General features: G+C 41.6%; 1 protein-coding gene across 3 annotated transcripts in view; it reads right to left on the reverse strand.

Annotated features, from left to right (window-relative positions):
• Positions 1 to 742: 742 nt before the first annotated feature.
• Positions 743 to 14,535, reverse strand: part of DPP3 (dipeptidyl peptidase 3) — a 54,161-nt gene continuing 40,368 nt past the window's right edge. For all 3 annotated transcript variants that reach the window (XM_075188659.1, XM_075188660.1, XM_075188658.1), the window contains exons 14-18: positions 12,201 to 12,325; positions 6,800 to 6,920; positions 6,271 to 6,450; positions 5,985 to 6,147; positions 743 to 1,252 (exon numbers count right to left, since the gene is read on the reverse strand). In XM_075188659.1, the coding sequence (XP_075044760.1) occupies positions 1,098 to 1,252; positions 5,985 to 6,147; positions 6,271 to 6,450; positions 6,800 to 6,920; positions 12,201 to 12,325 (744 nt within the window). In that variant the 3' untranslated portion in view covers positions 743 to 1,097. The remainder of the gene's footprint in view (positions 1,253 to 5,984; positions 6,148 to 6,270; positions 6,451 to 6,799; positions 6,921 to 12,200; positions 12,326 to 14,535) is intronic.

The following is a 14,535-nucleotide window of genomic DNA, read 5'->3' on the forward strand; positions in this document are numbered from 1 at the left end:
TGAGTAGAATGCTTCCTCATGGAGAGGAATGGTAGTCCTTCTATATAGGAAGGTCCACTGCCAATACATTTTCTCACAGGTTTCAGGTTACCCTGTAAATTTCAGAAACAGACATCCACAGCCAGAGAATATGGTACATCTATAAACAATCATACAGGAACCAGAGATCTACAAAAATATATATGAACAGTTATAACAATGCATAAATATAACATGCATATATAAGCAAAAATAGACTTGATCAAGGTCCTCACAGGTTCAGAGATGGAAGGGGCATGCAATAAAAATTATGTTGGGGACAGGAGGTGGTGGTGGTAGACAAGGGGGGTATTTTTCTGAGCTGTATCTCAGTAGAGATGCTGCCAAGTATTGTCTGGAAGATGCATTAAAGTTTTTCTTAAAATTAAACAGTGGAATTGGAAAAAAAACACCAAAAAACAAAGTACAAGAGGGTAATAGAGAACTATTCAGCATTGTCCCAGCACTTCTACTTTTTACAGAGTGGAAAATATTAATATAATCCACTAACTGTGTCCCTGTACTTCAAAAACTGAAAAAACAAACAAAAAACACAAAAAACAGATTTACTCCAATGTGTGAGAAATACTTTGTTTAAAATCTACCACATGGTAAAGCCGAGAAAGCATTCTACCAATTACATAGCAATTTATGGAGGATTACTTCCCCAAAGATATAATACATAAATATTCTATAGAAGAATTTAACAATTGTTGGAGACAGATTTGGTAAAATGATTTTTAATTTTTTCCCATACAGCCAGGTTTAGACCTCATCTCATCCTTGAGAGCCACAGGAATAAGCAACATAATGTGCTATGTGGACACTTTCCTGCGGACATTCATGGATCGTTAAGGTTTGCTGCCCACCATCCTGAAAGGGATTCTTCAGATCAGTACTCGTCTTCTTGACACTTCTGCTTTAACTCATCGCTCTTTAACCATTGCAAATGATTACGCTAAAACCTGCACATCTCGCTTATTGCCCCTAATCCATGCTGAAAATCTGCAGACTATTGCTTTATGTACCATTCAACAGCATGGCCCTGGAATATGTTGCCTAATATTCTTGCAATTCATCTACTGTCGTGTCCCCCCCCAAAAGTTGGCATCTGCATAGCTCAGATCCAGCATTTCCCGCTCCAGCTCCTCTTCATCGCAAGGAAATCTCTCTAGGACAGATTGGATAAGACCTGAGGGATTGCTGTCATAACGCAAAACTTCCACATTATCCCCTGTGAAGAAAAACAGGATTAGGGTTAACACACACGTCAATTTGTACTGATCTACTGTAAATACTAAGGGATATATTAATAACATTCTAACTTAGTTTCTATAATGATACTAGTAAGTCTGTTCACATAGCTCACCATTATCCTATGTGATAATCCTCTGGCAATACAACAACTTGGGGCATGGACCAGCTGCAATGGTGTGTGACATCTTTGAAGCATGGTATTACACCACTGTGGGTGTGTCCAGGAAGGATAAAAATATAACAGATCAGGCAAAGAGGTGTCAGATATACCACCCAAAGTTTGCGCATAGCCTGTACAAAGGAATAGCACAAAACTATATCTAAATTTTTTTGGGGGCGGTCATAGTCCCAATAACAGCAAAAGTGTATTACTTCAGTTACATCTATTGTTATTCTTGGACATGGTTGGTGGCTATTCTGTGCTTTCAATACCTTAGTCTACATTATGGCTGGCCAACCAAGTTATCAGATGTGTCCTGCCAGACTATTAATGTGCCCTCAGCTTTCCCAAGTTGTGCTCTTTCATAAAACAGAGAATTTTTAAAATGTATATGTCAAGCATTTAGAATGTGCATGCAGCAAACCACATTTAAAAAGTTTTACAGATCTGGTTTTGGGGTTATGTTAGAACTGCCCCTTAAAAAGGAGAGTTCTTTGTAACGGCCATGTTGGTTACATATTATTTTACTAAAAACTTAATAAAAACCTTTTAAGTTATAAAAAAAAAAGGGAGAGTTCTACCGAAAATCTGCTTAATGTGAAAATAATTTAGTTTTGCCAAGCTCTCTTATGTCCGATAAATGTTTAATTGAAACTATAGTCCCCTGAGGATTTTGTCCCAAAAGCCCTCCCTCCCTCCTGCCCTATATGTAGCAAACACTACAGGAAGAAGCCCTAAGTTATGTTTACCCTGCAAGGAAGACTCTGAGGGCCTCTCCTGTAGAAATCTATTCCCCACTATGCCTGGCTAATTCTCTGTCAGTTGCCAGACTGCTTCCTCTTCAAACCAAGGATGACACCTTTTTCTTTTTCAGTGGCAACACACTTTAGTCCCCTTAACCATACATGAGCCACAGCTATAGGTTGTTGAGCAGTAGTAGCACCATCACTACATTAAGTTGTCCTCAGTTTTGATTATATAGTAAACCTCTAATCAGGCACTAGGAAGTGGCAAAAATGTGTAAAACACGCTCTCTCACAAAGCCTTACTGCAGCTGTAAATGGGGTAGTGTTTTTCCCACACAATATCAGCACAGAAATTCAGACTCTCTCAAGCAATCCATTGAGAAAGTCTGCATGTCAGCAGAGGAAACGCATTAGCCAGTAGATTCCAATTTATGTGTGGATCCGTAAGACTGCTCTCCAAGCCCTTCACCTCACAAAGTGGAAACCTGTATTACTAGGAACTCTTCTCAGCTGTTGGTAAGTGTTTTGCGCTGTATGTATTTTGACTCTCAGTTTTAATTAACAAAGCCAGGACTTAGAGTCAGGTAAATCACAAAAATCTATTGAAATAAAAAGAAAAACTACAAGTCAAAGATAAAGAAACTGATGGGTACTTCCTGTATTGACATTATGTTAAATCCTTTTCTTGGCGACACCTAAACAAAATCCTCTTTTGGAATGGTTCTCTTTCAGTGAATACTTTTGTGAACGTCCCAAAAGTCAAAGAACAAAGAGGGTGAGAAAATTAATAAAAGGTTAAAATAAACCATAAACACAAAGAGGAGGAGAGATGACCACATGACTACCTGACATCTATTTCGCTGATGCCATAGTGAACAGTTCCTAAGCGGTGAAAACCCCCAAAGTTGACTGAGCCCTCTAGAACAGTGCTCCTCAACCAGTGTGCCACGAGATGTTGCTGCAGAGCAATGCCTCCAACAGGAGAAGAAGCACAAGATTTATGGCAGTACATGAGTCACACTATGGTTAACTGGAAGACGTTGCCTTGAGGAAATAATTTTACCATTTTTTTTCTTTGTAAAATATTTTAGTGAAATAAAGATTTCATTTTCATTATTATTGTTACAGGGGTGGCACTTACGAATGCATCACGTACGTGTGACGTTCCCGCAAGCGGCAATTCCTGCTTTTTTATTGTATATTTTTGCTTTTGGTGTGCCGCAGAATTCTGGGAAGGGCTTAGGTGTGCCGAGGGTGAGAAAAGGTTGCTAGAGTACATGTCATAGCCCTCTACAAAACATGTAATTCATGAGGACAGCTTTTGAGGATCGGAAAGAAGCTGTATGTGAGAGAGTAGTGGAGAGCCCGTACTGGGTCCAAGGTATGGAACAACTTCTCTCATTCATTAAATGAGTGTGGACAAAACTATGGCAGGACAAACGTGAAACAAGTCCATAATCATTTTGGGAAAAAAGTAGATATTACATGGAATATTAAAAACTGTGCCTTGCAGGACAAGGGTCTTAATTCTGAAACCTTATGCACTGAGCAGATAGCCAGGAGTGAATTTCAGATTGCGCAAGACTCAAGTGATAGAGGAGTTGCAGCATCAAAAGGACAAGCTAGAAGGCCAATATCTGTCCTTCTTGCAGAAAACTGAGGATTGCATCATAAGATTGTAAGGAAAACTGGTAACTGTCACCACTATAGGAATGTTCTCCAGATGCGGTCATGGTCCATAATAGTAAACAATTTCTTGCCTTCAGTGGAGTTTTCACAACTTAGTATACTTCGTTTTCCAAAGTTGAGATCCAAATAAAGATTGAAAGTGATTTTTCACTAAGAGACAGCAGTACTGCTCATAATGGCTTCAGAATGTTTATGGGAAAATGAGACTACTGCTGAAACAGGTCAGCTTATGAATCATCACTCTCCAATCTCGGAGACTTGCTTTTATTGTGAAGACTGTCCAGATCTGTGAAGATACCCTCCTGGAATGATTAGCAGACCAGAGTGACTTAATGTTGGATTGCATGAGGAAACAGAGCTCAGGATGACAACTAGGTGATATCTTCCATTCTTCTTCTTGATCACAAAAACATATGAATAGTATTTCCTCAAATTCTTTACAGGGTAACTGGTGCAATGAGTTGTTTTAGGAATTCCTGTAAGTAGTGATGAAAAGCCTGGGCTCTTAGGGGGTTCCGGCTGACCAAAACACAAATCTTCTTGGGGATGTGGGTCATAATTGAAAGGAAATTTGGAAATCTCACAGTACTACATTGAACACAAAGGGAACTTTGATGTAATGGAGCCATTCCCATGGAAACAAAAAAAAAAAAAAGACTGTCTGCCCTGACCCACTGACATTCTTGGGGGGGAATTAAAGTTAATTGGGAGTATTCACTGGTATCCCGAGACCTCTTCTGAAATTTATGTTTAGGCTCCCAGAACTGTAATTGTGGCTTTGGTTGGAGAATACTGCTTGGTTCTGAAAGGAATAGAAGGGCCTGGAAGACTACGAAAGGTTTATTGACAACTATTGAAATCAGTACAGGAATGTTTGACAGCAGATTGGAAGGTACTTTTCCCAAATATTACATTCTTCCCATAGCAACATTTGTGAGGGAGAAAGGGGGGGGCTTGAACCTTCATTTTAAGGTGCTACAGCATCTTCTTACAACAATCCTCACATTTCCTGGAGTGGTGGATGAGGCAGAGGTATCCTCAACCTCTGAAGAAGGGTTTGTGAAATAGTGGCCTCAATAGAGAATATATCACTAATCGAATGAAACTCTTCCTCAATATCTTAGGAAGTGGGGCATGGTCTGACCTTGGTTTTTTTTCGTCTGTGATTGCAGTTTCTGTGAATCAGAAGTAAATCTTAAATCTAAGGCAGATAAAGCGTTGACAGATGACAACGGTCATAGACACCAATGTGTAGGGAAGAGTTAACAGAGGAAAAAGCTCTCTGGAGATAATACCACTTAGTAACAACCTGCAACATGAGTGTCTAACGGAGGACATTGAAGGAAGTGAGCTACTATCAAAAGAAGGTGTATCTAATTCTTGGCATGATGAGGGATGTACTAATGCTCACAGATAGGAAATTGAGGCCTAATGCTCCAGTAATTAATAGAGAATTATCAGGTGATTTAATGGCAAAGTAAACACCTGCAGGCTGTCTCTCAATGCTTCTAGAACCTGGATGTTGTACAGATGACCAAGGAGTTCGATTGTAGCTGCTTACAAGGTCTCAAACCAGAGTGGAGGAGTATACGAGAAAGTGCAGGCACAGAAACAAGGATTAGGTGTAGGAAGGCAGATATCAAAACAGAGTCCAATGTCTGAAACAAGGCAGGAAAAAGAGTCTGAGCAGCTGTCCCAGCATACCACTATTATCAGGTACAGAGGAATGCAGCAGGGGAAATGGTCCCCTGTAAGCAAGGGATGCTGCAATAGTCTGAAGAGGGGTTGAAGAAATTTGGATGCTCTTCTAGATGTAGCTTACAAAACAGGTAGTAAATAGAGTATGGGGCCTAAGGAAATGGCACATGACATGCTCTAGAAAATGTACAAAAAAAATAAAATAAATAAAATAAACCAACCAACTAGCAAAAATCTACATTTCAGAGTCTCTTCCTCTCTGAAAGGATATGTAGCACTGTACATATAACATTGTTACATACCAAACAGATCTAAATGCATCAGTCTTGACCTTTATCTCATTCTATTTTTTAGGCTAACACTGACCTCTTGTTATCCCAAGTGCTCTATGTATATGCTGTCATAGGATTGCTCACCTGTCACTTGTGTATTTATCTGTACAAACGATTTGCGTTCCTCTTTTCTCAGTATCACAATGTCACGCAGGGTGAGAAACTTATATGGTTCAGAGTCTGTGACTTTAGAGTATCCTTCATACATCTCACGAGCCCTTTCCACATCTGCTGTGGATTTATATACCTGTGGAAACAGAAATATCAATGTAGGAAAGGGATGGACTAATGCTTCAAAATAGGAGAACAATTAGTTGAAGGCAGAGATCATACAAAGATCCACTGGTACTATAATCCTTATTAAAAATACCTGCAAACGCTGCAAAAAGCGCTGGATTGCTGGTCGACCCACACTCATAATCTTGTTCCTGTCTAGTGTCACCTGTGCATCAGGACGTCCGTCAGTCCCAACTTTTTGTGTGACAGTGACAAAGTTTTCTTCAGCCTCTAGGAGGACTCGGAGAATGACAAAACGAGCCTGCATGTGAGCCTGTGTAAGAGGTAAAGTAGGTTAATACTATGCCCATTTTCCCTTGTTTGACAAATGTCAGGGCTTATATTAAAGTGCTTAAAAACTTATTTATATGCAGATTTCTTACTCAAGAGTTATGTATATTTATTTAGCTACCCCACACAAAAGGAGAAAGCCTGCAATTCTTGTAAGCAAATTCAGGCCAAGCATCATTTCTAGCAGCTAGTCAGCTAAAATAGTGGTGGAGAATATCATGTGATAGGCTTATGTAGATGTTTGTGATTGAAGGAATTACAATGTGTAAACTTTTACATACAATATGCATTTTTTGGTGTCTTCTGTATTCCGTAACAATGTTAATACAAACCTGCCTCCAGCGGCCAGTCTCTGGAGTATAAAACTCCAGCCCCATTAATCCTGCCCGGACCATGTTCAGCCAATTTACATATAGAACATCCTGTGCGGCCTCAGATTCATGGCCAAATATCCTGCAGGTGGTATGAAAGAGATTACTATTAAAGCCAACCCACTATCCAAACTGCAATAATTTATTTTTAATGCAAGCATGAATATAAATTAACTTAAAAAATTCTTACCCTGATCTTAAAGTGTTGAGAGGTCAGCTCTCCCCTACTACTATGTCCCCCCTAGAGGGAACTATCCTCAGTTCTGGACTTTGTTATTACAATAAACAACAAAACAGGAAACGGGCAACAAGCAAACAATCAGAGCAAACGGAGGGAGCACAACGACCCCAGTGGACTAAGAAAAATTAGATTTTACAGTGATTAAAAAAAAATAAATCCTCTTTTCTCTGGCATAACATAACATTGGGTGAACACTGCAACAATGGGGACATTCCAAAGGTACCCATAAGTGAGGGAGTGCTTCAAAGCCCTGCAACTTCTAGAATTTGGAGAAGATGTGAAAATAAGACCATGTAGCAGCCCAGCATAACTGTTCGGTCGAAGCACAGTGACGTGCTGGCCTAGCCGACTGAGCATAAGCCAAATTAATAGTCTAACTGATCCAATGAGCAAGAGACAGTCTAGAGGCCGGCCAACCACACTTGTTTGTACTGTACAATGCACACAAATTGGTAGTCTTACGAATCAAAGTAGTATGGTCCATATGACACCCGAGATCCCTGACCACACCCAGAAGCAGCAAAGACCCATCAGAAGAATGAGACAGGATAAAATGTTAAAACGACCCTGGTTTAAAGTGAAAAACATGAGACCACGTTAGATCCCGGACGAAGAGAAAACCTGAAGTGTGGGCCTATGGCCATCCGGAAGGTGTCAGAGTACCACACCAGGCGCGGCCAATCCGCATCCACCAGAATGGCAACTACTTCTACGTGGGAGCATGGGAATCGGAGGAAACAAGTACACCAAACGAAACTGCCACACAATCATGGCATCGATGTACATTGCAGCAGGATCCCTGGACTTCTCACAGAAAAGAGGGACCTTGAAGTTCATACAGGATGCCATGAGATCTATCTCCAGCTGACCCCAATGATTAACCAGAAAGGCAAAAACTCACGGATGGACTGTTGCGGCTCAGGCAATTGGCCTCCCAGTTCGCCACTCCCAGGATAAAAATGGACGATATCACAGGACATGGCCATGGTGCTGTGGGTTTCCCTCCTGATGGTTCAGGTAGGCTGTTGCATTGTCCGACTGGACTTTCGAAAGGCATGACAGTCAGAATCCCTTGAGTCTATACAAATCGCCCTGAGTTCCAGCACTGTGATGGGCAGCATCTGGTTTAAGGGCCTCCTGGGAATATCAGAGGCCCTGGAACCAGAGAGCACCAACAACCACACCCCATCCGGACAGAAATGCATTCGTTGTAACCAAGTCCACTTTCATGACTGAAAGAGCCGACCCTTGGCGACATACAACGTAGTCAACCACATGAGGGACTGAAGAATGGTTGAGGAAAACTTTACTAAACTGCTAGAATCAGATGAAGGGAGGATTTGGACCACTTTAAGAGAAGCTCCCTCTGGAGTGTCCAAAAATGAACCTAGGCTAAGGGTACTGCTTCAAACACGGATATTATGGTCCCAAACAGCTTAATGCAGCAGAGATGGAACACCTACTGCCTTGCCAGGAGAGGCCTGGTCTGTGATGCAATCGTTAGAACCTTGTCCTCCGGAAGAAACACCCGCTAACACAGTGTTGAAGTAGAGGCCAAAAAAAACCACATCCTTTATGCGGGAATTAAGGCAGACTTGAATAGGTTGAGGATCCAGCCATGTGCTTCAAGAAATGTTGTTGTCAGCTGAAGGTGTTTTAGAAGAACAGAATGTGATGGAGCCTTAAATGAACAGGTTGTCTTGATAAGGAACAGTGACACCATGAGAATGCAGAAGACCTGCCATGACGGTCATAACATTTGTGAAATCCTGTGGGGTGGTAGCTAGGCCAAAGCCTGGAACTGATAATGTGCCTCGTGGACTACAAAGTGAAGACAACACAGATGTCCCTCCCAGATGGAGGGGCATCTGAATAGCCTTCTTCACCCAGGAAGTAAACATACCTGGCCTAAACAGGCTGCCAGCCACCACATAAACTGAGCAAACCAGAAAAATCTAATTTTTTATATTTATTTCTTTTTATCAGTAACGCCCGAAGTGAAACACCCCCTGCAAACGGTTAGTGGTGGTTCTGGTTAAGTGGGCAATTCTCTCGTTTCACACTCCTTAAAATTTTTCCAGCATGTAAAAATTCTGGTCAGGCTTCTGCCAAGCTTCCGAAACCAACTCTATAAACTGAGGAGACGGAGGGAAACAGACCACCTGTTTCTTCTGCTGTTTAAAAAGGGAGACTCCAGCAGAGTATGAAACCTCAAGCTTGCCAAATCCCCAAACCAAGTCATCCACGCTGTGAGCAGTAGAGGAATTCTCACTGCCATAAGAACCCTCCTTGTGAGACTTCCTAAGTGGTGAACGAGGTATTAATATCACCTCAACCAGTCTGCACCCAATTTATCACAAGTGGACTATAAAACATACTTTTTCTAGCCCTCTGTTCCCCATATTTGTCAGTCATATTTAAATTAGTATATATTCTATATGTAAGTAGTTAAACATCTGCCAGCATGGTTTTTCTTATCTTGCAGACTAGTCCATTGTTTCAGCTTAGGTAAAAGGATTATTGTCCACGAGTCCTGTATGAATGTTAAATGTAAGGTCTCTGGATTGTAACCTTACTTGTTTTAAATGAATCCTGCCACAGAATAATACCTGTCCCTAATTGTATCTAGAGCAAATCATCTTCAATCTGAAAAGTTAAAACACATAAAAAGGACCAATCAGGCAAGGTCCTGAAACTCCTGAAAAGGTCATTTCTGCCTTTAAATAATTGGCAATCACTACCCAGCGATAGCGGACGTCAGGCTGGCGTTGAGATCCAGATCTCTGCACTGACAGGAAAGGGACAATTGGTTCCTGGATTACTGCCTTTGCCCTGATCTACCTCTCCAGGTCTTGAGGACCTGTGTGTCTGCCAAAACCGTAGTGACAGCAACTCAGGGCCACTGACTTGCTGGTAACCTTCCTGAGAGTGGCGGTATGGTGTTTCCATTATACCCTGTATGTTATTGGTGCCAGACTGTAGTGTTATTTGTTGCAGGTTATTTAAAATATGTTTAATGCTGTTTGGTACAACCAACTTATTTATTTTAATTTCGAATATTTGCCTGGGTGATTTTGAACATTGGATAGGTACCTGGTAGGCCAGGTGAGTGGCAAAGAGGTTACATTAAACCCGGTATCATCACAGAAGGGAGGTCAAAATTCGAAACAATTGTCTGAATCGTCTCTGATACATGAAGTTTACTTGTCATCCTATGAGGGGAGCGAAGGAAGTGATCCAAAGAAAAAGATACCCTAACAAGACCCTGGGCAGACTCCGCAAGAGACAATGTCAAACTAGCCTTCGCCTGGACATCCCACTAGTGGACGGTACCGGCTGCAAAGGTAGAATGTGTGGTGCAGTAAAAGAAAGAGAAGGGTAACCTACTTCTCTCTTAGACAATACCCAAGTGAATTCGGCAGAGGACATAGTCAGAGACTTAAGCCAAGCCGGTTCTTCCACAGCCGCTGGTACAGAACAGACTGTTCACTTGCTGCCTAATATATCTCTGCCCTTGACAAGTGCCACTGTAACAAGATAATCAATGTTATTCACTTCACTTGTCAGTGGTTTTAATGTTGTGGCTGATCGGTGTATATATAGTAACTATAAATGAAATAGATATAGATGGGTACATTCACACTATACAAGATTAACATAGTAGAAAGCATTATAAAAACAAACTAGACAGGTAGAAAGCCTAGTAAGTAGATTTAAAAAAAAAAAAAAAAGGTCACAAGTGGAGTACAGCAGGAGAGAGACAGGTTGTATAGAAAATGGCATTTCCGCTGAGGAAACCCGCCAAGGGGGAAGGAGGAGAAAGGCCTCCCCTTCCTAGTCAACATCAGCGAGGAACAAGAAGTCCCACCATGTCCCCTCTGGTCACGGCTTCCATTCTTGAGCGAGTGCAGCCAGAGCTGTACTCTCCGATGAAACAGAGATTTGCTGTGGCTGCTTGTCCCTCGGCAGAGTCATTTTCTGCACTACAGAACTGCTCAATGCCAAGGGGGATCCGACTGCAGATTTACCGCTGCTCCGAGAGTTACAGCCGCTCGCATTCTCATGCGCACTGAATGTAGGAGACGGCAACAGTGTGTCGGAGGTGAGGAAAGCCTGCAGACTACTCACTTCAGCTCAAGTACCCAGAATGGAGGAGGCTTCCTTGAGCCCATCAGAAAAAAAATAAAAAAATGAAGATAAAAATCCAAGGCAAGAGCCCTAAAAGCACACCCTACTACAAAAGGGCACTAAAATAAAATAAGGATAGTTCCCCTCTAGGAGGGGCATAGTAGGGGAGGAGCTGTCCTCTCAACACTAAATCTGAAAGTGCCCTTGATCCAAGTCCACCTACTATACCCCACTGTCAGTGTCCCCCAATTGTATGCCAGAGAAATACGATTCATCTTCATCCCTACATGAAAAATAGGCAGTGGGTAAATAAGAATTGATATAGGCAAACAATCTAAGCATATAATGTGAGTTATGTTTACGGATGCATCACTGGCTGTTCCCCAATGTGTGAATTCTCCCATTTATACAAAACATTTTTTTTTTTTTAGAACAGAGAAGCTGCAGCTGTGTCACCAAGGATTTGACTCCTGCACTGCCGCACAGTGATTTAATATAGAAGGGCAAAAACAATTGAAAATAGTTGTTTGAAAATGTCTGCTTGCAGAGCTATGATGTGACAGGTATACTGAACAGTTTCAGTGAAATATAAAAGTGACAAGGTTTACACATACAATCCATAGTACCAAGCCTGCTGGCATGGTTTTGTATTATTAAATTATGGATGTGCAGGCTTGCATTCTATTTTTCCATTAGTCATTTTTTTGTAAGTAGATCCTCCATGTCCTCACAGAAGCAGTCAAGTTTCATACTAACAATTTACTTGTTAAACATCTCCAGTTTCTCGCCTACACTATATGATTTTTCTAAAGGATCATAAACGAAAGACATTTATAAAATGTCTCACAAAATTGTTGTGAAGCCTGAAACTTTACTGCTTGTGCCACTAGAACATACAATTAGGATGAGGGGCATAGTTGGGTAAAAATTTAAATTATTTTTTTTTTTGTAGACATCTCTTCTTTCAGATTGTCAAAACCTTAACTTTCTTACCGTAGCACCTCTTCATTGACGCACAGGTACAGTCCAACACACTCAGCTCTGCACTCCTCATAAGAGGAGGCAATGGTGGAGAATTTACTGTCCCAAGTTTCACCTGGCATGTACCAACTCTTCACCTTCAAGAGGAATGTAAAAGTAAGAGATCAGAGAACATACAGGAACAACTGAAATAAAAGGGATTTTAGTACACAGTTAAATTTCTGTCTCCGAGGCTTTATGGGGACACAGATAGTGGGTTATGCTTCACCCCTAGGTCGCAGGGCACTGGAAAAAGAACACAGTCTCCTTCTCCTCCGTTTACAACTACCACAATCCTGGGTGCATCAGTCTTTCCCCGTACAGATACGGAGAGAGGGATTTAAAGGACAGAAATAAAACTTTCTGCACTATAGTTGGGATATAAAGAAGGTGGGATTTCACAAATGACTATACTTCTAAAGGTAGCTTCTGCGGATGGGGCAAAGACCACTTTGCAAAATTAGGTGAAAGTGGGGATGACCAAGTAGCATCCCTGTAAACCTGGTTCACCTACAACTCATGGACATAACGTCCATGGAATCACCACCCTGGTTGAGGGAGTCATCATCCCACAGGAATCAGGTATCCTCTACTACAGAATGGGCATCCCTTTCTAAAGGTCCACAGGAAGGAAAACCAGAACTCTAAGACAGAAGGTCTGTCTGAAGTAGAAGAAACCAAAGTTGACTGATCGAGATATCAACCAGATCAGTGTACAAGACCCATCTCAGTCAATCAGAGTTAAGAAGAGATGCCCACATCCCTTTTGGTTTGAACATCCACAGGATCCTAAGGAACAGTGGATTCAGGAACAGCCATGAAAACGCCAGTGTGTCAATGATACGCACCTGGGACCATAGCTGGGAAGCTAGTGATTTAGTCAAAGATCTATATCTGGGGGACCACAATATCCATACAAGCTCCTGAAAAAAACCCCTGAGATTATTGGACCACTCACTTGGATGTGGATGGCTCAGGTAGTCAAACTCCTAGCTGTCCACCCCTGAAATGTAGGTTCTAAAGATTGTTGGAACTTCTCCCATTGCAGAATTTGAGATGCTTCTCTTATGGCCTGAGTGCCATTGTGGTAGTTCAGTTAAGCCACCACTGTGGCAGTGTTTGTCTGGACCCCAACCAATCTTTGAGAATCAATTTCTTGGTGCTCAGGACTAGATAGGAGGTGGTCAAGACTCTGAAGAATATTTTACTGTGTGATGCTTTGGTAATGATATTTGCACATTTATGCTCGCACAAACAAATAAAAAAAAAAGAAGTGTAGTTTTCATTATCATAATTGTCGGTCATGCACGTATCAACATAACCGCGATGGTATGAATCAGCCCCTTTGCGTTCATCCTGTGTCTCTTTAGGGGCATTGCAACCTAAAAATAAGCCCCTATGGACTTTGTCTGGGGCCTCAGGGATTGGTTCAAAAGTTTAACATACAAGGAGAGAAATAAGCCTTTGTGGACCGAGTTAACATTTTCATTTCCATTCCTTTTAAATACAGAAATTTCCAAAATGGCCAATACCAGGCACACAGTCTGGATTAGATCATCTACCCCTTGTCGGCTATAAGGATCTTCTTCAAAGTATGAAGTATCCTCTAGATATGAACCCTGAATACTTTGTACTCCTCTTGGGTGACTGCCAGTACCTGACTCAATTTCACAATGGGGAAATCATACTACTAGGTTTGCGAGAGACCAGAGGAGCTGCAGAATCGAACATCTTTTCTAAAGAGGAGGAAACCTTGAATAATCCCAGTACAGAAGTTGCAAAACTTCTTGCCCATAACCGCTCCTCCTGGAATGCCTCCATGGACCCACTGGCTAGGCATGACCAAAGGTGACACATGTCCACAAAAATCTACAACTGAAGCCAAGAGAACCTGGGAAGGACTGCTCATGAGAGAGGGTCAACTGAGCAATCTTAGCAATTGCACTGGCAAGAGATTTTGCACAGGCTAGTTTAGTCACATTGGTACCAGAGCCTACTGGCGTACATGGCACATGATCCTAAGGCTGCGCAAAATACATTTGCATCCGACTGTCCCAGAGGTAATTTAACATGGTATTTACAACATGTAAAAATCTTTACAGAAGTCATTTTCACAGCCTTAGGTCTGCAAGAACTGCCCTTGTCAGACACAGCAGAAAGGCAAAGAATATAGAATACAATAGCAGAACACAATCAAACAAAAGAAAGTGAACCTGAAGTCTGCTGCTTCTTACATGCTTCAATAGCTGTGAAAGAGCATGACAAGGAGGAGAGCCTAAGGATCTACCCTTCCTTATGAAGAAAAAAA

The sequence above is a fragment of the Mixophyes fleayi genome, chromosome 10 (genome assembly GCF_038048845.1).
Source record: "Mixophyes fleayi isolate aMixFle1 chromosome 10, aMixFle1.hap1, whole genome shotgun sequence".
Lineage (NCBI taxonomy): Eukaryota > Metazoa > Chordata > Amphibia > Anura > Limnodynastidae > Mixophyes > Mixophyes fleayi.